The sequence below is a fragment of the Strix aluco genome, chromosome W, assembly GCF_031877795.1.
Source record: "Strix aluco isolate bStrAlu1 chromosome W, bStrAlu1.hap1, whole genome shotgun sequence".
Classification (NCBI taxonomy): Eukaryota; Metazoa; Chordata; class Aves; order Strigiformes; family Strigidae; genus Strix; species Strix aluco.
This window is the reverse complement of record NC_133970.1, coordinates 47,557,435-47,583,478: the sequence shown is the minus strand read 5'-3', so window position 1 is coordinate 47,583,478 and position 26,044 is coordinate 47,557,435. Positions and strand designations below refer to the sequence as shown.

Genomic DNA, 26,044 nt, shown 5'->3' with positions numbered 1-26,044 from the left:
GTTAGGAAGAAAATAATTCTGAATCTGATCTGAATCTCAAAATATGAAGACTAAATCCCAGAAGTTACAGCTCAACTTCAGCAGACTCCTCAATCAGATTTTCTTTGTTTTGTTTTATGGTACAGACTTCCTTTGAAGTCATACTTTTCATTAGTTTGACTGCAAACCTCAGTTTTCAGGACAGCAATTTGTAAGTACTAAACGTTTTGAATTTTATATTTTGATAAGCTTTTACAAACATTTAACTACTAACACCATTAGGAAACAACCATAGAAATACCATTGGTTACATAGTGAGCTTATTAAGGAGAATTAATTTCAAGGTTAATTCAGTAAGAAAAAAAAACCAAAACCCCAAACCAACCCAAACCAACAAAAAACCCCTTACAGATTCATCAGTCTTAAAGATGAACAAAATTCAGTATTTTCATTCAGTTTTATCACACTTCCCCACAAGGAACACTAACCTGTACGACTACATGAAGAGTTCATTTTGTTGTTAGGCTGATAACCCAGATTTTGAATGCAGACACAGTAAAGGCAGTTCTCATCTGTGTGCTCCTGTAGCCCTGTATCCTCTGTATTTTCTAAAAACTGAGAGGCATCTGAATGGCTGGTATTCATTATTTCTGTGAGACTGATCTGCTGTTGGAGCATCTGAAAAGGACTTTTGACAACATCACTTGTACCTGATGGAAGACCTGTAGATAAGCAATTAGACATCAGAAAAAAAACCAAAACCACACAACCAACAGTTTATAAAACATTATTTCAATTAAATTTCCCATTTTAAGCCTTTTAAGACTAGGAGGGGTGTGTGTGTGAAGATCTAGAAACTTTTTTTGAATGGTTAAGATCCCAAGATATGTTAGCGTTTGGGAAATAAACATCACATGTTAGTCCCAGCTTATCATATATAACAAAACATTGCAAAGGACTGAATTCAAGCTCTAAACACACATACTGTAAGAAGATAGGTGGCAAATCCTGACATTATATCAGTATTAGTAATAGAAATAGCCCTGTAACATTAATGTTATGAATTTTCATAGTATCAAACAAGATTAGCACAACAATATACCAGATGTATAAATGACATGCACCAATGAAAACAGAAACACATTTTTAAAAACTGTAACTTAGTGCCTGTAATAGGATGAAACTAGACTCAACAATGCAGAATGAAGACACTTTAGTGACATGTTCTTCCCTGGGTGAAAAATACCAACAAATACAATTTTAAACAGGTGTTACTTTACACTGAAGCTTAGTAAACTACAGAAACACACTTTCAGGAAAGTCATCTTCATATATTACATTAACAACACAAAAGGAAAAAAAAAAGTAAGACGTGTCTATTTGGCTGTTTAAAGTGCTTTTAATAGTGTTCCAGTTAACTAAGAAGCAAGACAACAGCTATCCTATGCTACTTTAGGACCAGTATCAATGCTTCTCTTTCAGTTGTCCTACTGAAAAGATACATATTGATGCCTTACAGATTTCTGACTACTCTGGAGTAAATAGAAAGCGCATTCCAGAACAAGCCAGGCACTACAGAGCACTTGCAATTTTCTTGTACCATGTTCCATCACCTCTGCTGATTAACTGTCACAGAAACATCACAGAATGACAAAATTTACTTTCTGAAATACACATCTGACACCTGTATTGGTTCCTATAAATTCACATGTAATCAAAGGGGAGTCAGTTAACATCAACTAACATTAACTCATATTATAATCAAAGATACATAGACTTCTTAGTTTATTACAGCTGGATCAAGCTTTGAAGCAACACTACGTTATCTTGAACTACATAAACCAGGGAATTAATAGACCGCTTTCCTGAATCCAGAACACAGCTCTCAAAATTTAACAGCTAAAAATAACCTTTTCTGTAAAGAAAAATCAACAAATAAAACCCAACACCCCACCCAATATACAAGCAAACAATAGAAAGGTACAGAAGAGGAACTAAACCTATACCTTCTGCATCAGGTGCAAAGACCCTAGCTCCATGGTCATCAAATGGAGGCGTGGTTTTCTTCTGGAAATATGGAGTTTCCTTTACCTGGAATATTCAAGTGAAAGTTATAATTAGCACAGGTGATATTATAAACAAGGGAAAAATAGATATTTTTAATGAGGAAATAAAATTATGTCAATTTTTTACTTCAGTAAGAAGTTCTAATTGGAGGAAGAAATTAGTAATGGGCTCCTGAGTAGTAAAGAAAAGCCAATGAGAAAAGCATACATTTGTGAATGAACATTTATTAAGCAAGGCTTATGAACAGCCAGTAAATGGTAAAACATAGTGGTGACAGGCTGTAAGGAAACCAGTGACCCAGAAGTGGCTATTAATGATCTGTCCACAATCACTCTACAACACTGTAGACCTCGGGAAAGCAGAGCAAAATCACCCAGGACATCTAAAATGTTGCCTGTAAGACGTTGTAGAGTCAAGACGCATCTCAACTCTTTTTATAGAGTTGGGAGAAGTGAAGCAACATAAACATGCCATAAAGACTGTGGAGGAGAGAGAAATAAAATAGTCATTTCATAAAGGGGAAATAAAAGCAGGTATGATGGAAAAATCTTGCCTTTGCTCTAGCTTTAGTAATTTCTTGAGATTAGTAAGAAAAGAATTTAGGTTTGAAAGGCAAAGATTAAGTAAACTAAAGATAAGAAGCCACTGATTTACCTTTGACATAGATCATGTCCTGTTTTTGATAATTAGGTAACGGAATATTAAATATTGTGATGTATCAGTTTGTTAGATGGGAATGTGTTTTAACTAAGTAGAGAGAGGAAGGCAATTGATAAGATACTCTGTTTTAACTTAAATATATCTGTGAGGTTAAGTAAAGACAATATAATTTAATGCTATAGTGATAGATACACAAATAAAGTAATATTAAATCAAGATTATGGTAGCAGAAATCCTGGAAGCAGGAAGTTTACTGTGGGATTATACACATCATTTATGGTGGACCAAGAAATATATCAATTAGTTGGCTAAAGAGATATTAACAAGTGTCCACAGACTATGCTAGTATTAGTATAAAAGTTAGCTGTCAACTAAAAATCTTATGACAGCATATTTATGCTACCACTGTTTAACACACTTCTAACCTAATCTGTGTCATTATTTGCCTAATAATACAAAACAGACTAGCACTTTTCTGTAAACAGGGTTAGAAAAAGTAACTCTTGTTCTCCAAAACACATTCCTTGAAAGTACCACATCCTGTTCCTCATTTTTGTGGATCTAATCTATTCTGATGATAATGCAACAGTTAACTACCTTCCAGTATGCAAATAAATCCATTAAGTTATCACATACGTACCTGAAATATTTCATTGATATCCACTGGGAGAGCAAGGCCAATATAATCATCAGAGCTACCATATGTAGCATTAGAAACCATGGAGCGAACAGAGGAGGAACGCTGAAGTGTGTTTTGGTTAATAGGACTTAATAAATCTTCTTTATCTAATGAAGCATAACTTAAAGCTTTCACGAACCTGTAACATTAAAATAATTAATCACAATCTTGGTAAATCTCTCATTCTGGCACAAGTAAGGAGGACTGCTGACACAAAGACTATCCTCATCTTCCCACTGTAGAACCCAGAGTTTGTTAGTCTGTCAAATTACAGCTACAGTCTCATTGCTTTTGTTCTGTCTCATGTTGTATTGCATGGTTTGGCAGTTCCTCAGGTAAAAATTTGTGATTTTTTTTAAAGTCCTGGGACAGAGACTTGAAAGATAGCAGGATGGAACTTCTGCTTAAGGGATTGCCAACCCTTTAAAAACACAATTTTTCTCCAACTTACCAGGCTTCAAAGGTTTACAGCCCAAAGTTAGTAAAGATTTAGGCTTTTAAACTGCTAACACAGAGCTTGAGCCTGCTAGGTACCAGAGATGCAAGCAAGGAACATTTTTTTTTCCTGTATTCTAAAGGAGCCACCCACTGGGTCACCCAAGCATGGAAGAAGAATTTGCTGAACGTGAACAGACAAAGAACAAACTTGAACCTGCTCAGTGAGTAGAGCTGACTGTGACAAGCAGCCTATAGAACAAAGAAAGAAATAGGTTGGGAAAGCAGACAGGAGAGAGGAGGCTGGAGAACAATTCCTCAGTGCTGATCAGGATCCTGATGATGGAAATCTCTTATTTGGCCATCTCTCATTTTACTTCTTGTTTAAGATAAAAAGCTATGAATGCTTTTTGCTAATCAACTTAAGTAGATGGTCTATGCAGTGGATTAAAACTTCCTAGTAGAAAGAGACACTCCTTAGGAACAGTAAATTTTCATTATATTACTGCAAATTATTATACATTGGAAGGTAAGTACAGTGAACATTTTTTCTTGAGCTGGACTTTCTGCATTAGAAATAATTTTCTATCATTTTCTATCTTTTTTTGTTTTAGATGGGCAATTAAAATGTGTTCTCATCCATAAAAGCTTAACAGATTTATACAGAAATAAATTATGGTTTGACTGTGTTGTTCAAGACATTATTATGCAATGGGAATGTGCAGAACACAGATTATAGGACATCAACAGTTTTCTTGATACTAATTCTGACCAATGCTATTCACAGTAGCAGTGGACTTGCAATAAAACTCAAGTCATACTTCAAAACCCAGAGTTACCAATTGCATTAGTTATTTCACAATAAAGCATTCTATAATTACTCTTAATATAAAGATATACGTATTAATCCTAAACATTTGTCCCTGCTTCTTTTGGAAAAGCTAACAGATATATCATTAGTAGTGATAAACACTGATAAGTTTTCATGAAATCATGTTTGCAGGGTGATGGGGTGAGAGCCACAATCAGGATTTGAGACATGCACCTTAACAGTTTTTGTTGGTCTTTAAAGACAGAGGTGGAAAATTTAGCCTCACAAAATAATTTGCAAAAGTAAATAAGCTTTTCAACCTTTTGAATGAATGGAACAACTAGAAACATCACTGAAGCCAATTTACAGCTGCTACTTGCTATGAAGACATGCATTTGTGAACGAAGCATGAATCAAAGAAAATTTTCTGAAGACTAACAGAAAAATGATGCCTTAGAAGACAGAAAAGGACAGAATGTTTCTTTCCAATTTATTACTTAAACAGCAGTTAAAGACAATATTTAGCTGGAAGTAGTAACATACTCTGAAATTAAAAGGACCACAATTATTCAGTGGAGACACTCAGCTGCAACCAGTAAGAAAAATACATATACTAGTTGAATCTTTCCAATCAATTATATCAGTAACCAAGACAATCTGACAATCTTTTGTAACATGTACATCTGCAATTTTTTAACCTTCTCAGATACGAGCACTCCTGTCATTTTGATATAGTATACTTCATATTTGCTAAATTTCATGGTTAATGATTATGCTAGTAGCTATAGCTACTGCACACCTGGGGATAATCATAAGATTGGTCAGGTGAGACATTGAAATTTAGAAAGAATAGGCTTTGTTCTCCAAACCCTAGAAAATGACTAGAACGTCCTGGACCATAAAGACAATGTATAGAATTGTGTTGAGAATGAGTTATTTGACAACTTGACAAAGTGATTAATTGATCAGTTAACTTTTGGGTGTCCTTAAAGTGAACTGCCTTCATTATAATACTAAAAATCACACCCACAGGTCAAAAAGACCCCTGCCCAGGTTAAGACCCTTCCCCTGAGCATGCGTAGTAGTAGAAGCATTAGGTAAGCCCTATTATAATTGTATGTTAATCACTAACCAATCAGTATCTAATAGGCATGTTCTGGAAAAGTACTAACTTCTGGGTTTTCTGTATAAAAGGAGCATGAAAACCTGCTGTTGGGGTGCTTGATTTGTGGAAAGGTCCACCGAGCCCCCAGGCCTGAATAAATTACAATATCTCTCCTGAGCGTGTTAAGATTGGTTCATTGCATGCTGGGCACGAATCTGTTTTTCGGGTAACAATTTCAGTTCAACATTAAACAGGCCAGCTCAAATCCTTGCACCTAACCACTGATACAAGAGATCATGAACAGCTAAGCACCGGGAATACCGTCAGTATTACACTGTATGCCAAGTCTCAGAATCAAAGTCCACTGCAGGGAGGCTGCTTTGCATATCAGGGGCATGACTGCAAGGGACAGTACAGTATGACTACAGCCACAACAGAACCTGTACTACCACTGAAATGACACCAATTTGTTCCTGCATTAGCACAGGAAGCCAGTGACAGAGCAAGGAACAGTGCTTCTGATTTCCAGGATGGTGCAGTTTAACTACTGAATCATCTTTAAATTAATCAGCACACTCAGTCTAGTTCTAACTTAACTGGACAAAGGGAACAAAACTTATCTTTTATGGCATCTTTGCAGAATCATGTGAAAATATAAAAAAATTAATGTTGCTCTTAAGCAGGAAGGAAACTAGTAGTAATAAACAGGCACTATAGACACTCAACTGGTATGTGGATTGAAATTCAGGGACCAGGCATTTGCTCTTCTGTTCAGTAAGGAAGTGACTAACATGCTGGTAACTTCTCCCCTTTCTCATGTGAGACAGGATATTTAGGTAAAAACAGATACAGGAAGTGTCTTTCCCCTTTCAATAGTAATTTGAAAATCTAATCCACTAGTTAAAAGCTAATTTGAAAGGAAAAGTTTGGGATGTAGAAGAGCTTTTAAGAAAAAGTTGTTAAGCACTGACTGTAGCTGCTGGGAACAACGTCAATGTCATGAGCTAGATATATAACTATCCAATTAGTCTTCAGAAGAGCCAATATGACTCAAAAATAAACCCTATGAGTGAAATCTTTGCTCTGTTGTAGCTAAGAAGCCAAACTCACAATTCATATCAGTGGTACCACTACCTCACCACTGGCCTCAGTGCCCCAGTGAACAGCAATATGGCATACTAGCAGGAGATCCCATCCTAAAACCTCACCAAGTGACACTGAGAAAATTCTCTTATGAAATATAGCTCTGATTGCATGAACAATTTTGTGTGATTGTAACTTCAGTAATGTTAGCAGTGCAATTGCATTTAAATAGTAAAAAAAAGTTTAAACAGGAAACAAATGTGACAGAAGGAAAAATAATCCTTTGTCACTAACAACATTTAAGGGACTGAGGACAGCTATGAAAGCTGGGCTTCTCTGACAGCACTTACAAAGTTCAGACTTCTCATTAGCTGCCTATTCTCCTCCTAATATTGGTATTGCTTTCAGCAAAGTTATGGATCATCCTGCAACAACTCTCACTTTTAGAAGAAGTTAGAAAAAAAAATATTAGAAATATACTTTCCTTATTTAATTGCTCTTACAGCTTTGAGGTATGAAACAAGCACATAATAACCTCTTACCGGCTTGGGGTTAGCCGAGAATCCAGGCTGCCAGACTTCATGGTGATAGTGTCAGTAAACAGCACATCCTTTGCTGGAGATGCTAGGGCTTCTGAGTGAGACAGTGAAGGATGTATCCTCTGCTGTTGTAAGCGTTTTAGTGTAGCATAGCCAAAGGCATCTCGAGAACTTGTGTAGCTAAAATTATAGTCAGCAAGACTTTTTATTGTAGCAAGAGAAGGAGCCTTAAGAGACTGGGCTCTTCGGGGAAGTGTATGAGAAGACCCTGGCAGTACCAGGGATACAGAGTTGGATTTTGAGAGAGGCAGGTGGTTAGACTGTGGTGTTGAACAGTGACTTGGTTTAACTGTTTTTGTGCTTACCACAGTACTCAAACTTCCGCAGTCAATATCTACATTTGTAGTGTCCACACCTACAGTCTCCCTTGAAGGGCTAGAGCTCATTGAGCTTATGCCACTTGTTGTGGTATCTGTATTAAAGCTTAAGCTACGACTCTTGAAATGTACTTGTGTAGTACCATCTCCTATTAGCCTTTCTCTGCTTGTGTTTTCCCGGTGAATTTCATTTCCAAGGCCTTTTGGCAGCTTCAGATCATTTTCTCCAGTACTTGGTGTACTGTGAGTATCTTCCACATGCTTACTTCCGACAAAAGAAGTTTCTAAGCGTAAAGTCTGGATTTTAGGAACTCTGAAAACAGGGTTGAGTTCTTCCCCAGCAGGAAAGTCTATGCTACTGGAAGGTTCTGTTACAGTACGATTTCGCCTCAGGCCTGATTTACTATCAGATGTCAGCTTTCCTCCTTTTGGATCACTGCTACTTCTATGTTTTTTATTCGGTAGAGTAAGAGAGTTTAGAATGCGATTTTTCACAAGTTTGCTAGAAGAAAAAAAAGGAAAGGGACTACGGTCTTTGTCCTTTGAAGGTCCAGGTCTGTCATAAAATATTTGTTCTGTGTCTTCAGTAATATCTAGGAAGAATGTACTAGTGGAAGTACTACCAAAACGGTCATCCTCCATGATGAACATACCTGAAATTATATGAGACTTTGTCACTGAAAATGGACGTTTCTTCAAAGTGTATAAACTATGTTGCGAAAACATAAGCAATTCTATAAAAGCTAAAATGGAAGACTATGTGTTTTACCACAATTTTAATTCAATATTTTTTCTGCAGAACTTAGTACTGTAAATTAAGTATCTTGAGGAGTACCTGAGCTGAAGGTCTCATTGCTTCAAAAGAAAATCCGCACTATCTTATTTCAGTGCAAATATCCAGCTACTAGGATTACAAATCGATGCACTCCTTTAACGATATCTAAATATGGTATATTTCCAGATTTAAATTCCACATATCAATAGCAAAATTAAAATGTATTAGATACACAAAATATACAAGAATTTAAATACAGCAATACTCTGTGTGTGTGTATACACAGAATATATATTCTAAACATTCCTTTATTCCTTTGAAGACAAACAAGTAAATGTATCTCTATACTTAAAGCATGAAGATTTCTGCAGGGTATTACAGCAAGCTGCCATAACTTGACATAAAAAACTAGTAACTTATCCTAATGTTAAAATTTCTTATTTTTACACCAAACGTAAGTTTAAGATGCTGTCCTCTTCCCTCTAACTTGATTATGCCTCTCTGAATGCATATAACTCTCCCCTTGCTTGCACTCTTCTTTCTTGCAATAGCACCATTAAACCATTTGCCTGAACCTCATCCTGCCAAAAAGTCAGTAAGAACACCAAAAAGCTGTTTTGCGGTGGGTTGTTTTTGTTGTTGTTGCTTGTTTCTTTGTTGTTTTTTTGGGGGTTTTTTGCTGTTACTTACTTGAAGGTGTAGATTCACTTTCACTGTTATGCCTAGAACTCGTGGACTCAGAGTTCAAGCTAAGAATACTGGGTATAGAAGAAAGTTCATTGCAGAGCTGCTCCATGTCATCAGGGACCACTGGCCAAGGCTGTCTACGACTGTGTCTCACTGCATCCCAGTTATGATGCTTCAAAATGTCACATCCCTGTTTAGTTTTGGCTATTAGACCAAGTGCGTAGACACAGGTTCTGTATTTAGTGTATATATAGAAAAGAAGAACAACAATAATAGCATCTAATTTAACTAAACTTATTTCTCTCTTGAAAGGAAACAGTTTCAAAACAATTCAGCAGAAACTTCACAAAATTGCCAAATAGCTTTTTGTTCCTGATTTTATTTGTAAATCAATGGAAGCTTAAAATATGCACTAAAATACCTGAGAACAATACACTATTACAAGAGCCTGATACATAAAGTAGAAAAGTATCATTTTTTTTTTTTTTAAAAGGACAAACATTAATGCAGTAGCAGTATTAGGCAAAAGACCATATATTTATGCTTTCTTTTAAAGATTCAAAAAAAGATACTGAATAAATACAATAGAATAATAAATTGATTCCAACAGAGATATAAGTAGCAAATATTTTAATTGCTTTTTAAAAAAGGAAAAAAGTAGCACATATCTTTTTTCATAGGTTTCATTTGCTTACTGCGTGTTCTTTTAGACTTCCTATACAATTCTGTGATTGTATAGGACTAAGATTGATCACTGATCTTTAATAACTGATTTCCAACTAAGTGGCAAAACTATATTCACATAAATTAGGTAAGGCTATTTGAAAACCTACTGGAACTACTATCTGTAAATTTTATGTATAAATCAGATACACATACCCTCTAATGGAGAGAACCTCACAATGTTGTGCAAGTGCCATTATATCAGGTATTACATTCTCCTCTTGAAGCAAGTTAAGACCCCAATTTGATGATCCAATATTACCCTGGAATAAAACAGTTTGTCAAATAAGTTTTGATTTTGATGTGATCTGCAGCACTATCAGCGTAAAGCTTTATGACATTTTTGTTTGTTGGTGGTAATTTCAAGCCATATCCTCTCAAAGCAATTAGAGATTTGAGCACTCTTTTTGGCATTTCCTAGTCATGCAAACCCAAAAAAGGACTCAGGAAACTATGTATAATACCTAAAACCAGTCACAGTTAACTACTACATATTCCTCATTTTACCAATTCTACTACAGCCAGCAGTATGATCTTTAATGACTCATTTTACATTCTTAAACAGGCATTTTACTACATACCTACAATATCTTCCAGTAATAGTCACCTTGGACAAATGTTCCAAAATAAACTTTGGGGAATACAAGAAAGAGGCAGACGAACAGTTGAGGTGGCAAAGCAACTTTAGAAGTGTAGCTTGGATCGGCACAGACACTAGGTTTTCCCCATATTATCACAAGTACCAGGGATGTCATGACCATATATGTATTTACACACATCAACAGTGGCAGCCAACTTTCTTCCAGAAAAACTGAATTTTGGAACACCACAGTAAATACATTAAAAACAGACCACAGCAAGTGGTAACCACTGGTTCCATAGTAATACTGTTGCTAAATGTGGCAATCTATACTTTTTATTTGGTTTAACACAAAAAAATACCAAAAAAAACACAACAGAAAAAAAAATACACCCCACCCCCCAAAAAAGAAAGACAAAGCAACTATTAAAAGACTCAGAACAAAACAGGTGCAGTAAACAACTGTCATCTGAAAGTCCAGTTAAGGTACTTTTGACTAACTTGGAAAGCCACATACATTTTATGACAAAAACCCTAAATAATGATTTTAAGGGATTTTGATTAGTTATTCAGAAGAGTCATAACAGAACTCAAATAGCTGCAAAAAGATTGTAAATCTATTACTAACCAAGGCCCAAAGGGCTGCTTTCAGCTGCTTAATTCCTTCCCACTTATCCAACATTGGGGAATGCACAATGTAACTTAAATCTGTAACAATATTCTGAAAAAAACAAGAGAAAAAAAAAACTCAGTTGAAAATGGAGGAGACCTCAGTAAAACAGGTTCTCTTGCAGTTTTTATAAAGGTAAAGTGCTCATTTAAAGTATGTACCCTAAAATAAAACAGTGGTAGTTCTAGCATAACCACCATAAATTAACAGCAATAGTAATGCAGGTAGAAAATTTTAATATTACCAATGACTGCATCAGGTTAATTCAGATTTTATAAAGGTAACAGATTCATCAGATTAACACACTACAATATATAAGCTTTCTCCTGAATTTTTTGACTATTATCTACAATTCATTACATCATCTTGCAAACCCACACTAAAAGTCAATTTATTTAAGCAACTATAAATTAGCTTAGGGTTTGTTTTCTTAGCTCTTCAGGATACTAGAAAGAAGATTTTATTCCCTCATCTCCATGTTTTTGTATGTGTAAAAGGACAGGCACAGTTTTACTTGTCAACATACAATTTCACTCACAGACTGAAATTATTTCTATTGGTGAGTTGCTTTCCATTTTAAGTTTTTTCTAGCCATTTTAAGAAAAACATTGCAAGGTATTTCTGATATTTCAGTGGTCAGGAAGGAATTTTACATGAGACTAGATGGCAAAGACTGTCTTCACAACTTTTTGGGCCCATGTAACTTGAGACTTTCATAATCTACTTATTTTGCAATGACTGTTTAAATGCCATCTCTTAAAACATATTTAAAAAGGGTTACAATACTCTTTAAAAATATTTCAAGCTATAAATAGTTATTATCCTCACCTGAGACTCCAATAAATGGCAGCCTGTTTTATGGTGCACCAGTTGGCCATAAAGGTGAACTGGCAGGTAGACATGCGGTCGCTGTAATCTGGCAGAAAGAGAAATCATGTTTTCCCAACAACTCTAAAATTTTCTTATAAAATAAATTACACTGCAGTGTAATGCAATGAGTTACTCTTGAGTTTTTTCAGACAAAGAAAATTCTTTTGGAGAGTTTACCTTTGGTTGCTCCGACGAACATAGTTATCACCATCAACAGGTTTGCGATAAGTTGTAAGTGCTTCATTAAGTTGTTCTTCAATCAATTCAACATACTTTAAGTTATATTCCTAAGAGACAACAAATGTTGACAAAATATATTTATGTGGTTAACATTTGTATAGCATAGTACTTTACAAGGAAGGAAACAAATGAAGTGCTTGTCATGGTTTGAACTGGGCTGGTAGCCGATCACCATGTGGCCAGTCATTTACTTCTTCTCCCCCCTCCCCCCCGGGGAAATAGGGAAGGGACAGAATTAAAAAAAAAAGAAATCCGTAGGTTGAATTAAAAAAAAAAAATAGTAATAGTAACAAAATAACAGCAACAATAGTAAATCCAAATGGGTAAAATACAGCAGTGGCTCACCGACCGGCAACCAGTACGCAGTCCGCCCCCAGCAGCGATCCCTAATCGCCGCTGATTGGGAAACCGAAATGGAAAATGAGAGAGCACTGTCCCCTTATATACTGAGCATGACGTCACATGATATGGAATAACCCAATGATCGATCCAGGCTGGTCCTCTAGCTGTGCTCCCAAGGAAAGCTAACTCTATCCTGGCCGAAACCAGGACAGTGTTCCTTAAGGAAGGCTGAATTTCTTTGATTTGAATGTGAGGCTCACCAAAATTACTGCACTTCATACACATAATAAGTTTGCAGAGTCAACAACTGATTCCATAATTATTTCAGTGAATTTCTTAAAAATTAAAGAAAAGAAGGAAATACTTCACATCTGACTAATCTGAATAATCTCAACAGACCACCACATTTCAGTATTCCTAGAGAAGTAACAGCTTAATTGCCTAAAAGCCAACAGGAATAAGATCAAGCATTTATAATAAATCATAAAAACAAAATAACATATGAGGAGTTTTATTCTAGTCATGACAATGATGCATTTTTCTTAAAGGGTCTTGTGTTCCTATTTACTTCCTAACAGCATAAGATAATTCTATCTTCATGAGTTCTACATTTAACTTTAATTAGCAACAACCAAGACCAATTGTTCTTTGTGTACCCAGCCCCCTGAGCTGGAAGACAGGGTTGGGGAGCACAACGAAGCCCCGATAATCCAAGGGGAAATGGTTAGTGACCTGCTACACCACTTAGACACACACAAGTCTATGGGGCCAGATGGGAACCACCCAAGGGTACTGAGGGAGCTGCAGAAGTGCTCACCAAGCCACTTTCCATCATTTATCAGCAGTCCTGGCTAACCGGGGAGGTCCCGGCTGACTGGAGGTTAGCAAATGTGATACCCATCTACAAGAAGGGCCAGAAGATGGATCTGGGGAACTACAGGCCTGTCAGTCTGACCTGGGTGCTGGGGAAGGTTATAGAGCAGATCATCTTGAGTGCCATCACATGGACCATGCAGGTGATCAGGCCCAGTCAGCATGGGTTTATGAAAGTCAGGTCCTGCTTGACAAACCTGATCTCCTTCTATGACAAGATGACCCACTTAGCGGATGAGGGAAAGGCTGTGGATGTTGTTTCCCTGGACTTTAGTAAAGTCTTTGACACTGTTTCCCACAGCATTCTCCTGGAGAAACTGCCTGCTCATGCCTTGGATGAGTGTACTGTTTGCTGGGTAAAAAACTGGCTGGATGGCCAGGCCCAAAGAGTTGTGGTGAATGGAGTTAATCCAGTTGATGGCCAGTCACAAGTGGTGCTCCCCAGGGCTCAGTATTGGGGACAGTTCTGTTTAATATCTTCATCAGTGATCTGGATGAGGGGATCGAGTGCAACCTCAGGAAGTTTGCAGATGACACCAAGTTGGGTGGGAGTGTTGGTCTGCTTGAGGATAGGAAGGTTCTACAGAGGGATCTGGACAGGCTGGATCCATGGGACGAGGCCAATTGTATGAAGTTCAAGAAATCTCAGTGCCGGGTCCTGCACTTGGGTCACAACAACCCCATGCAACACTACAGGATTAGGGCAGAGTGGCTGGAAAGCTGCCTGGCAGAAAAGGACCTGGGGGGTTGGTCAACTGCTGGCAGAATATGAGCCAGCAGTGTGCCCAGGTGGCCAAGAAGGCCAATAGCATCCTGGCTTGTATCAGGAACAGTGTGGCCAGCAGAACTAGGGAAGTGATCATCCCCCTGTACTCGGCACTGGTGAGGCCACACCTCAAATACTATGTTCAGTTTTGGGCCCCTCACTACAAGAAAGACACTGAGGTGATGAAGTGTGTCCAAAAGAAGGACAACAAAGCTGGTGAGCACAAGTCCTATGAGGAGCAGCTGAGGGAACTGGGGTTGTTTAGTCTGGAGAGAAGGCGACTCAGGGGAGACCTTATTGCTCTCTACAACTACCTGAAAGGAGGTTGTAGTTAGGTGGGTGTCAGTCTCTTCCCAAGTATCAAGTGATAGGACAAGAGAAAACAGCTTCAAGTTGTGCCAGGGGAGGTTTAGAATGGATACTGGGAAAAATTTCTTCACGAAAAGGTTTGTCAAGCACTGGAACAGGCTGCCCAGGGAAGTGGTTGAGTCACCATCCCTGGAGGTATTTAAGAGACATGTAGACGTGGTGCTTAGGGACACGGTTTAGTGGTGGACTTGGCAGTGTGAGGATAATGGTTGGACTCAATGATATTTAGGGTCTTTTCCAACCTAAGTGATTCTATGATTCTATAACCAGAGATGACAAGCATCTTGAAAAGTAGTATTCCTTCCCACACTTCTCTAGATAAGACCTTACACAATAACCTATTTTGAGAAGTCAGTAAGTCACTACACTCCTGAAATATTTGCTGGAATATCAAAGTTTTATATAAAGGCCTGGGTAAATCAAAAGCATGCATGTACAGAGGAGCTATGGAACTAAGTCCCTGTCAACCTTCAGCAAAATCCTAAGTCACTGAGCAAAAAATGTATTGGCATTAGCAATACAGATACATGAATGTACAATATTTTTAATAATCTTTGACCTTCTAAAATCTGCATATTCACACCCTTCCTCCTAATTTCAAGTGAATGCATACATTTTATTCTTAGTATTACCTTTTGCCACTTTTCCATTTGTTTTGTTACATAGCCTCTTTCATTTAGATATGAAAACCCCTTTGGAATGGACAGAAATCTGTAAAGTAACATCAGACAGTCAGTACTCCACTTAAATCATATGATTTGAATAAAAACAAACACTTATTGTCTCCTCAGTGTAAAGTCAAACAGCACATTCAATGCTTACCTTAAGAGTAGAAGCAAACCTTTGTCTCCAAGGTGAGAAAGAGCTGGTTTCATTTGGATAAGGGCATGAAGGTTGGCCTAAAATAATTAAAAATGCATAAAAGAATATCCAAGCACTATGTAATTCTGAAAACTACAACAATTACAACAATCTGCCAGCAATGAGGCAGCAAGTTTTTCACAAAAGGAAGTATCAAATAGCACTAACCTCATCCTGATATTATCCACTTTAAGTACCTTCTGTCATTAATATATATCCCCTTTACAAAAAGTATGATGATCAAAATAGCTGAATTAGTCTGAATTCTTATTTAAAATAAGCATAATCCAGAAGTCTACATTTTCTTGTCACTAATACTGCAGTATTTTCAGCAAGGGGTCTATAAACTGTTATGATGTCCATCAACAACAATCAAGAAAAGGAATCATCAGTAGCTTCTTGCATACTTTTACTTTGCTACTGGGGGAAGGGGTTGGGAACAGCTTACAGAGTAGCATACCAAGAAGAGGTTGAAAAGGGAAAGGATGCTCACCTTGTCTTCACATGCCTCATCTAGGATATCAAGTGCCTCAGAAGAAATAGTTTTATTTTTATCATGTAACTGGGTCACCAGTAATTCAATCCCCCAGTTGCTGAAGAACTCTACATTTGCTCTCAGTAATACTCTTAAGTGTTTTGTTGCATACAACCTGCAGCTCTGCAAAAGTAAGGAAAATGCTTTTTTGATTGTAAGAGAAATAGCTAATATAATTAATGATTCCTCACTTTAAAAACCACATTTCAATTACCACATTTTATAGCAAGTAATTACCTTGCACACCTTAACGCATTAAAACTACAGTCTACTTGAGAGATATTTCTATCTTATCAAATGGGAAATTTGAGTCTGAGATCACAAGTAATCTGGTCATTGCAAGTCTCCTTGGAAAACCCTTATCAATTAGTCATTCACTGTGATGACACCATACAAATTCACCAGGATATGCAGGAGAAATACCTTGTAAATGACCAGTGCAATTGCATATAGTGTTATGTATGCAATGTTTTGAAAAATTCTTTAACAAGCAAATCTTAGAACCTCTGGGAAATTTCTTTTAATAAATTTTAAATTGTTTCCTAAAACTATCTGATCTTCAAAGCTTCTCAGAAAAGCTTTAAATATAGAAATGTTATTTTCTGTAATAAGACAGTTTCCCAACACTTAGTTTACTACTAGGAATTTCTCTAAGTGACAGCAGAATGAAGTACCCTGTCAGTTCCTGTACTGCTGTTCAAAACTTGCTGAATAAGCAGCATAAACCGATTAACACAATTTTTATTAGAAAAAATACACGCAAAATAGAAGAAAACAGGCTTAATCTACAAAAATTTGTTCTGGAGTAAGCATAGAACAACCCTGACAATGTATGCTTACTAGAAAAGGCGTTATCTTTACTTAGACAAGCATAGTTATAAAAGACAAAATCAGATACCAAATCATTCTTCAGTCCTTACACCTTTAAGGATGTGATAGCTATAACGAAGTAAATTTTCTATATGTTAAAATATAAATTATCTGTGTTGGGATGAATGTGAATATCTTTAAGCAATAGGCAAATTGGTCCAGGTTGGACAGTACTACCTAGGTTAATATCTTCTGAAATTATTTTTTTTCTTCCAGAAATACTTGGCAAGCAGGACTTGAAAGAAAATGGGAGCAGGAAATGTGAAGGTGCACAGTTCATTTGAAAAACCTTGTCTCATTATTTCAACTTCAAGTATCATGTGCACATTTCTATTTATTCAATACAGAGAGGCTTATTTTTTGGAAGGGAGATGGGAATGACATAACACAAGTACCAAGAATGACTGTGGCAACAGCAATTCACAACTCTGATCTAGACCGCACAACCGTTTTGAAATGGCTTGCATACTGTTAGTGGTATGCCTTGTATGTGGAATAGATGACTAGCAGCATACTTAAAGATGAGAACAAGAGCTATTATGCCAAAATGATCACTTGATCTAGATATTAAGCCTACAGAATAACGCAATAACATGAAACCAGAATTCAGCATCACGTAGTTTAAGTGTTAAAATCCATCTATAAAGAATCATTGCTACTGAATCATAGAATCATTCAGGTTGGAAAAGACCCTTGGGATCATCGAGTCCAACCATCAGCCCTACTCTACAAGTTCTCCCCTACACCACATCCCCCAACATCTCATCTAAACGACCCTTAAACACATCCAGGGATGGGGACTCCACCACCTCCCTGGGCAGCCTATTCCACTGTCTGACTACTCTTTCTGTGAAAATTTTTTTCCTAATGTCCAGTCTGAACCTCCCCTGTTGCAGTTTAAAGCCGTTCCCTCTTGTTCTGTCACTAATCACCTGTGAGAAGAGACCAGCACCAACTTCTCTACAATGTCCTTTCAGGTAGTTGTAGAGTGTGATGAGGTCTCCCCTCAGCCTTCTCCTCCTCACACTAAACAGCCCCAGCTCCCTCAATCGCTCCTCATAAGATTTATTCTCCAGGCCCTTCACCAGCCTCGTTGCCCTCCTCTGCACTCGCTCCAGCACCTCGAGATCTCTCTCGTATTGAGGTGCCCAAAACTGGACACAATACTCCAGGTGTGGCCTCACCAGTGCAGAGTACAGGGGGACTATCACCTCCCTACTTCTGCTGGTCACACTATTTCTAATACAAGCCAGGATGCCGTTGGCTTTCTTGGCCACCTGGGAACACTGATGGCTCATGTTCAGCTGCTTGTCAGTTAGAACCCCCAGATCCTTCTCTTCCAGACAGCTCCAGCCACACCTCCCTGAGCTATAACTATACTGAATGGAATACAGAGAACAAAAGATAATCATCTTCACTTCCTGAAATACTTCCTGAACATGAATTCATCTATCCAGATAGCTAGTGCAGAAATAGCACATTTTTTTATTTTCTGTTTGGAGAAGGAAAAGGTGAAGCAAAATCCTGGAATGTTTTTACTTTTGATGGGAAGCAAAAGGAAAACCAGTGTAGAGGTTACTTGAAGAAACAGGCATTCCCCTCTTTCCCCCAAGCATGAACTACGTGAAAGATATAAAGTCCTGTACTATATCTTACTTTTAATAGTCAAGGTCTTTATGACCCATAGAAGTGATGATGCAAATCAGAGGTCACTATACTCAGCTGATTACATACAGCTCAGCACAGATGCCAGTAGATATAGTATAAATCCACCTCTTAGCCACCCATGAAGATAAAAGGTTATGAACTGCAACACTTGAGGACACACTGGCTACTCTGCTGTTTCTACTATGAGCTGGCAGAAAGGCAGCTGAGGCAGTATTAATTTGCTTCAGCATGAATGACCAAAGCATATCTCAGAATAGGTTAAGATGTTCTTCTGCTTTACTGATCTGCAAAGATATTGCTCTGTAAGTGTTTTTGTTGAATATAGTCACCCCAAAAAAGCTACTCTCCCCTTCTAACGCTAAGCTGACTACAGAAATTACTTTTCCTTGTTCTGAGACACGCATTAGCAAATGGCTAACAAACCTGCTTCATAGTTCTGGGTAGCTATAAAAGGTGTATGAGGCTATAGGCCTCAGTTAACTCACAAAAAAAAGAGTATCTTCAGCTCTTGAAATAAACAGATACTAAAAATATGATATTTCATTAAAAACATCTCAGGGAATTAAAATTTCTGAAGGGAAGAAGCCTTACTGGAGATGGTCTTTCTCCCTTACAAAACACAGCTTTTTAGAAATTATGCCCTTATTGCTTTTAAACATAATTTAGAAGCCAGAGACAGCATACAGAAACAAACAAACAAAAAATAATCACAATTTGTCTTCTGGATCCTGAATTAATACAAACCATTCCATAGGCATTTGCTTACTATACAGGCTCCACTCATCCTACCAGGTCCTCATCAGAAGTCCTTGAAAAGGTGGAACAGCTTGCAAGTGCCTTATTTGAACTGAACTGCATGTTCATTTTTAATCTTAGGATTCACTTGTCAAAGATGACAGAATGTCAGTTTTGGTAATATTAAAAAATATATTCTACTTATGGGACAGAGCGGTGAGTGGTATAAACTGCACCAATTTTCAATTTTTTCCTATCATGCTTGCTAAACACAAATAAGTAAATCTTTGCTGTTGACAATGCTGCTGTTTCAGAATTCCAGACCGTAAACCCCAGAAAATGACAGATACCTTCCCCTAATGTCTAAGCAGACATACTTGCAAATTACTCCCCAGTCAGTGGAATTGCCCATGCAAGTATCTCTCAGTTCAGTATTTCCATATTCTTTCTGGTATCTTATCCTCTCCAAATTAACTAAGTTAACTACTATTTCCACCTCACACAAATATTTTAGTTTTTGGAAGAGACTTGGAATTTTGCCAATTACAGTAGCTCAAAAATACCACTTATACCACTAAAGATACAGTTAATATCAGAATCATCAAAACATTTTATCCTTTGGATTAGGCTTTTTATGCTTTGATCTTCTATTGGGAGCACAAACACCAGAAACACTAAACACAAGCAAGCATATTGTCCAAGAGATGATACAGGCAATATTCTGTACACCAAGCATTGCCAAAGGGTTCTTCAAAAAGTCAGCTTTTTTTCTTTTTTATCAAGTAGTAGTCAATGACATCTTCTCAAAATCTCATCAGTTCAGTTTCCACCATAAGAATGTATGCAGTTGGGCACATGTAAAACAGGAAAAGAATTTCTTAAGGAAGTAAATAAAATTTATCCAAGTATGAAGTCATCAGTGGTTGATGCAAATGTAGAGACTGGCTGAGACAGTCCATTGTATTTGTACTTTTCTTCTAGACCAAAAATACAAAATATTTCCTTATGAATTCCAAGCAGGTTAACTAATTCAGGAAACAAAACTCTCTGAAGCAGTTTTATCCATCCCTCAGGGTTTGATACATATCACAAAGGAAGTCAGGCTCTATTTAAGAGGTTCAAAAATTAAATTTTCCTTCTTTTCTAGTGTCCTGAAAGTAAAAGATTCATTTACACTTGTGATGAACAAACAGGATTTAATTTTTTGATATTTCTTAAATGTGTTATCATAAATACATTTTTTTATTTAAGAAAATATTGAAGGGATTCTCATGGTACTGCAGGGTACAAAAATTAGGGTACAGTCTCATCCAGTGCAACACTGAACTCTAAATAGTAGAATTTGTCACAACACATCTCAGCTGTGATCTTTCCTAGAGATCACTGTGGTTAGAGACGTGCTATACCTGACTGCACACCTAACTGATATTAAGGACTACTGACCCATATCAGCGCACATATTTTAAAAATAAAACTGTAACCTTTCTCATAAGTCAGTGCTAGGCAGTTGAGAAGACATATCCTAATTATTTCTATTCTTTTACATTTCAAGGGACTTCCAAAAAAAGACAGTTACTTAATCTCTGCTGTTTCCCTAGAGAACATTACTAGATCCATACATCAATGTGAGACTGGAAAATAGAAACATTAGAACTCAGTAGCCATAGGCTACTAACATAGGCTGAGACCTTAAAACATCATGGATATGAGAAAGTATCAGTGTTTCTAGCAAGAAAGATTTCTATTTTTAAAACTAATTATTTAGGTTGGAGATCCAAAATTTGAGTTCTTAAGTTTCTGAGCCTGTATAATGTGTCTTTGCTTTTCCAAGGAGTTCTACCTTGACATCTGTCAAGGTTTGGCATTAAATACTCATGGTAATACCAGTGAGGCCTATTAAAATTCAGATCATGATCTCTAATCCTTTTCACAATCCCAAACAGACCAGAACAGAAATGGGTAAACCTGGGGGCTTGTCGTGGTTTAACCCTAGCCAGCAACAAAGCACCACACAGCCCTCACTTCCCCCTGGTGGGATGGGGAGGGGAGAATTGGAAAGGTAAAAGTGAGAAAACTCATGGGTTGAGAGAAAAACAGTTTAATAACTGAAAATAAATTTAAAAAAAAAGAAAAAAAAACAATGAGAGGAAAGTAAAACCCAAGAAAAATAAGTGATGCAAAAGAAAATAATTGCTTACCACCAACCAACCCATGCCCAACCAGTCCCTAAGCAGTGGCCCCCCGCACCAACCTCCCCCCTAGTTTTATTGCTGAGCATGACACCATATGGTGTGGGATATCCCTTTGGTCAGTTGGGGTCAGCTGTCCTGGCTGTGTCCCCTCCCAGCTCCTTGTGCACCCCCAGGCTACTCACTGGTGGGGTGAGGAGCAGAAAAGGCCTTGACTCTGTGTAAGTAAGCACTGCTCAGTAATAACTAAAACATCCCTGTGTTATCAACATTATTTCCAGCACAGATCCAAAACAAAGCCCCATGTTAGCTGCTATGAAGAAAATTAACTCTATCCCAGCCAAAGCCAGCACAGGGCTCTACAAGCTTTCTTAATTTCTAAGGTGCTGGAGAATGCTGTCTATCCTATTCACATCTGAAGTACAAGAAGTGTTTACTACCCATTGTTCATTAATCTGAACTACAAATGGGTGTGAATTGTATTTTTAGTTATCATCACTAACAGCAGCAGTCACTCTCAACTGCTTTTCTGGCTTTGTATATGCTTGGGACAGTATGTTCAAACAGGATCTGCACTCCACTGCAAGCCAGTCTCCTTACGGCTAGTGATACCTGTATCAGAGTTGAATATATTTTGTTTTTATCTTGGGGGGGGGGGGGGGGGGGGAATACGACACACCCCCAAAAAGTTAAAAGTAGGTATTTATAGAACATCTGGAAGAAGATCAACCTGTTCCTACTTACATAAAGCTTCTGGTGTAAGTACTGAATGCTTGAAAAAAGTTCAGAAGAATCTCTCTCAAAACATAATTTAAGTTCTCATATCTTAGATTTCAGAATCAATAAAGCTTTCTCAAAATCTAAAACACAAACACTAATTCATAATAAAATGCCTAAAATAATCTGTGGAACTGTAAACCTCATTGAGAAGACTGTGACAGCATACCTGGACTTTTTTTCTATTTGTTAACTAGCTGCATTTGGAAGAAACTGAAATGGTGGAGTGCTCCTTCCCCTTGTATGGCCTCTTTTTATGAAGGAAAAATAGCTGGGAGATGGTGGAGGGGGCCAGTACTCATTAACATGAAATCTCAATAGAAACAGCTAAATGAAGTTCCACTGTCTAAACTGCTTTTAATGAGCAGTTATCTAACAGAAGCTTACAAGTCTAATAAAGACACAGACATGTGTCCTCACAACATGAATTTCTATTTCCTTGCTCAGACTAGGCATAAAACACCTCTGGAGAAAGGATATCAGTCATTACTTGTTTGAAAGATTACTTAAACAGTCAGTAGGGAGCCTTACCCTCTTCTTTCAGTGAGTCATTCCTTCAACCCTAACTATTACTTTCCGACTCCTCTCTTTACCTATAAGAATCGTCAAATCTTTGTTAGTCTCAGAGAAATATCCTTTATTTCTTTCTTTCCCTCTCCTCTTCCTAAATACAATGAGGTATATTTAAAGCTAGTGTCTACCTTATTCACTCTTGTATCCATTCTCCAGCATACTCTGCCTTGTCCAGGTGACAGAAGCTCTCCCTGAAGTACTGAAAGTTCTTTCCTAGTTAGATTTCAACTTAATTTCCCTGACATTAATGCTTGCTTGTCTATTGTTACACCTCATTGATTTCTCTTTTTCTTAAAGGTTCAAGAACTTCCTTTTCTAAGTCTGCATGTTATTTTCAAAATGGTATCTATCACTGGAAGGTTAACCTGTTTATTACTGCTAGAAATATACATTTCTGTTTGAAAAAAATGCCTTCACCATTGATTTAGGATGTCTACTGACCTAGACAACAATGTTGTATTTGGTTTACACATTTAAAGACTTTAACCCCCTTAATACATGAGAGAAACATCTGTTTGAATGACTTAATTTCTTGAGCACAATACAAGGTGTGAAGTCCATAGCAAATTCAAAAGCTATATGAGTAGGAGTTTTATTTCTCTAAATACAAAAATAAAAATCTTTCTGCATAAATATTATCTTAAAGTCACACACCTTGAATAACAAAATAAATATTTAGTGGCAAATAACAATGCAACATAAATTGAATCAAACTTACATCGGTAGCTGCTGTCAGGATTTTAGAAAGAATGACTCTGGCTAATCCATCTCTGCTGTAATCCAAACTAGAAACGGTCAATTTTAACAAGTGATCCTGGTTCTTCAAAGAACAAAGATTAAGAAGACTGGGGGGTAGGGGGGAGAAAATAAAAATTAGTATTTGAACCCACTCAAACCCACTTATTTATTCAATCAATAATTTAAACTTAACTACTGTGAATTGGATTTTCAGTTCTATAAACACACAATACAAAGTAAGGTCTCATATGAAATGAAGTGACTTTAAACTGTTACAGCTGTTAGAATCAAAGAGAGACCAAATAATGCACTAAACTACAAGGGAAAAATACCCCCAAAACAACATTTTTTTATAATTGCCATGTAACAGTTTTGTCAGTATACTTGGATTGGTGATTATGAGTACAAAAATAACAGTTCATGAAGCTCTGTGAACAATTCCACATTCTAAAACATTCTGTGTATACAGCCTGCCATAAGGTTAGTCCTATAAACTGTCTAGATTTTATTGTAAATGAAGTTTTCTGTAGCTAGTAAAAAACTTGCATTCTAATAAGCAATGAAAACAATTTAAAAAAGAGTACATCAAAACACCTGAATTTTCTCTTAAAATTCACTATATTTGAAATAAACTGGCCACTGACCAAATTACTCCCAAAGGAAAGTAAGCTTATTTGTACCCGAACAAAATTTTGAACTCCACAGCTTCACTCAAATATATTGGACTGAAGTTTAGGTATAACATGCATCGTCACATTTCACCCACATTATGATACCTACCAGTTTGTTGGGCTTCTTTTTTTAAAAAAACAAAACCAAAAACATTTCAGTAGAGTATCATCGTTCCTGATACTGATTTCTGTCAGATAGGTGTGGACAGGAAAAAAATAAGCTATTTTGTAACACAATCACCCATATCTGTTCAGTAAGAGAGACTAAAAGACCTCTTAAAAAAAAAAAAAACCCCACCCAAAACCCCCACAACTGAGGATCTTTACTTGAAAATAAATCAAAATAATTTTAAAGTTTTCAGCTTTATAGACAGTGGTCATGCACAGTTTACAAGTTTCATAACAATTATACCCATAACCACAATTCAAACAGAATAAAAACACTCACCACTGAAACACATTACATTTTTCAAGCATTTTCACTCCATGAGGGTAACAAGAGAGAGTACCAAAAAACAAAAAGTAGTGCTGACTAAGGGTATTTAGTAACACATTATTTTGAAGACTATGTTCAGGTTTCATTCCCGATGAAGAATTGAGCCAATTTACAATATCTTTAACCAATTCCTCCAGGTAGCCTTGTCCATCCTAACAAAATAAAGATTAATAGCTTTTACTAGTAACAGAACTGGGTCTCTCTCCTTTACTGAAATCCATCATTTAAAGTTTCTTAAAATGTACAAACACAATACAGATACAAAATAGAAATGCTATTTGGCAAAAACAATTCGGACTAAAGAAAAAGGTTCAAGGCAAATAAAAGGAGTTTTGCTTGGAGACATCTTAGGACCAATTCTATTCTTTCCAAGAAAAGGATTTTTCAATGATATTTTCTTCTAGCCTGAGGCATAAAAGTCTTTAGCACACAAGAAGAAAGGAGGCAGAGAAACAAAGGATATACATCGGAAAAAAAACCCAAAAACAAAGAACCACACCCAAACCCTAAGTTACATTTAATAAAGCTGTATTTAATAAAACTCCTACTTAAACACAGTCATCTCCCCAGTGTCCTATCTGGACAATTCAAGATTTTATTTCTTAATTACGTTGATCATTTTAGGTTTAACACCCAAAGTCTACAGAAGTCTTTACTAAAATTAAGGGTTTTTTTCCCCTCTAAGTGGCATACAGCAGCACTACTCATTCTATCTCCAGTCTTGTAGGTGAAAATTTCTTACCTCTTCTGATTCAAGAAGAAATTCAGTAAACTGACAACCCACCACAGTGAGCTGCTTAGCCTTGGCATAGTCCAAATCCAGGTTGGCATACAGTTTACTGCTAGGCTTGTAAAAATATAGCAATCTCCTTACAAACCTATGGAAAGTAAAAAAGAATTCATTATTTTTCAGTAAGACAAGGACAGTCTCACATTACAAAATGATGCTGGTATATTTTAGCACTAAATTAGCTTATTTACAATAAATTTTCAGAAGTTATTAAAAGAGAGTAGCAGGTATCAGTAATGAGTCTATCCAGACACGATTTCAGAGATGCAGCTGTACTGTTTGTTATAAAGGGTTTTCTATGCCATGACTTAAAATAAGCAAAGGAACTCAGAATCTCTATGCTCTTTAAAGCCATAGCTTCCTTCTCATTCTCATGCTTATAATTTATTCTGCTGTAATTTATCCTGTGGTGAGTTTCAAAGACTATACTATCTAGACTTGCAAAGAGCTACGGAAGAGTCTGCCTTAATGTTTGTGTGATGACTTTTCTTTAGCTAATAATAGTTAACCC

General features: G+C 36.9%; 1 protein-coding gene across 10 annotated transcripts in view; it reads right to left on the bottom strand.

The window, feature by feature from the left end:
• The window catches only part of LOC141917635 (rapamycin-insensitive companion of mTOR-like), a 92,445-nt gene that overhangs the window by 9,902 nt on the left and 56,499 nt on the right, over positions 1 to 26,044 (bottom strand). For all 10 annotated transcript variants that reach the window (XM_074810975.1, XM_074810978.1, XM_074810979.1 and 7 more), the window contains 15 exons: positions 25,486 to 25,621; positions 24,696 to 24,895; positions 23,557 to 23,683; positions 15,985 to 16,149; positions 15,453 to 15,529; positions 15,263 to 15,341; positions 12,218 to 12,327; positions 11,999 to 12,086; positions 11,129 to 11,221; positions 10,077 to 10,183; positions 9,201 to 9,430; positions 7,362 to 8,388; positions 3,347 to 3,524; positions 1,986 to 2,070; positions 468 to 701 (listed from right to left, as the gene is read on the bottom strand). In XM_074810975.1, the coding sequence (XP_074667076.1) occupies positions 468 to 701; positions 1,986 to 2,070; positions 3,347 to 3,524; positions 7,362 to 8,388; positions 9,201 to 9,430; positions 10,077 to 10,183; positions 11,129 to 11,221; positions 11,999 to 12,086; positions 12,218 to 12,327; positions 15,263 to 15,341; positions 15,453 to 15,529; positions 15,985 to 16,149; positions 23,557 to 23,683; positions 24,696 to 24,895; positions 25,486 to 25,621 (2,936 nt within the window). The remainder of the gene's footprint in view (positions 1 to 467; positions 702 to 1,985; positions 2,071 to 3,346; positions 3,525 to 7,361; positions 8,389 to 9,200; positions 9,431 to 10,076; positions 10,184 to 11,128; positions 11,222 to 11,998; positions 12,087 to 12,217; positions 12,328 to 15,262; positions 15,342 to 15,452; positions 15,530 to 15,984; positions 16,150 to 23,556; positions 23,684 to 24,695; positions 24,896 to 25,485; positions 25,622 to 26,044) is intronic.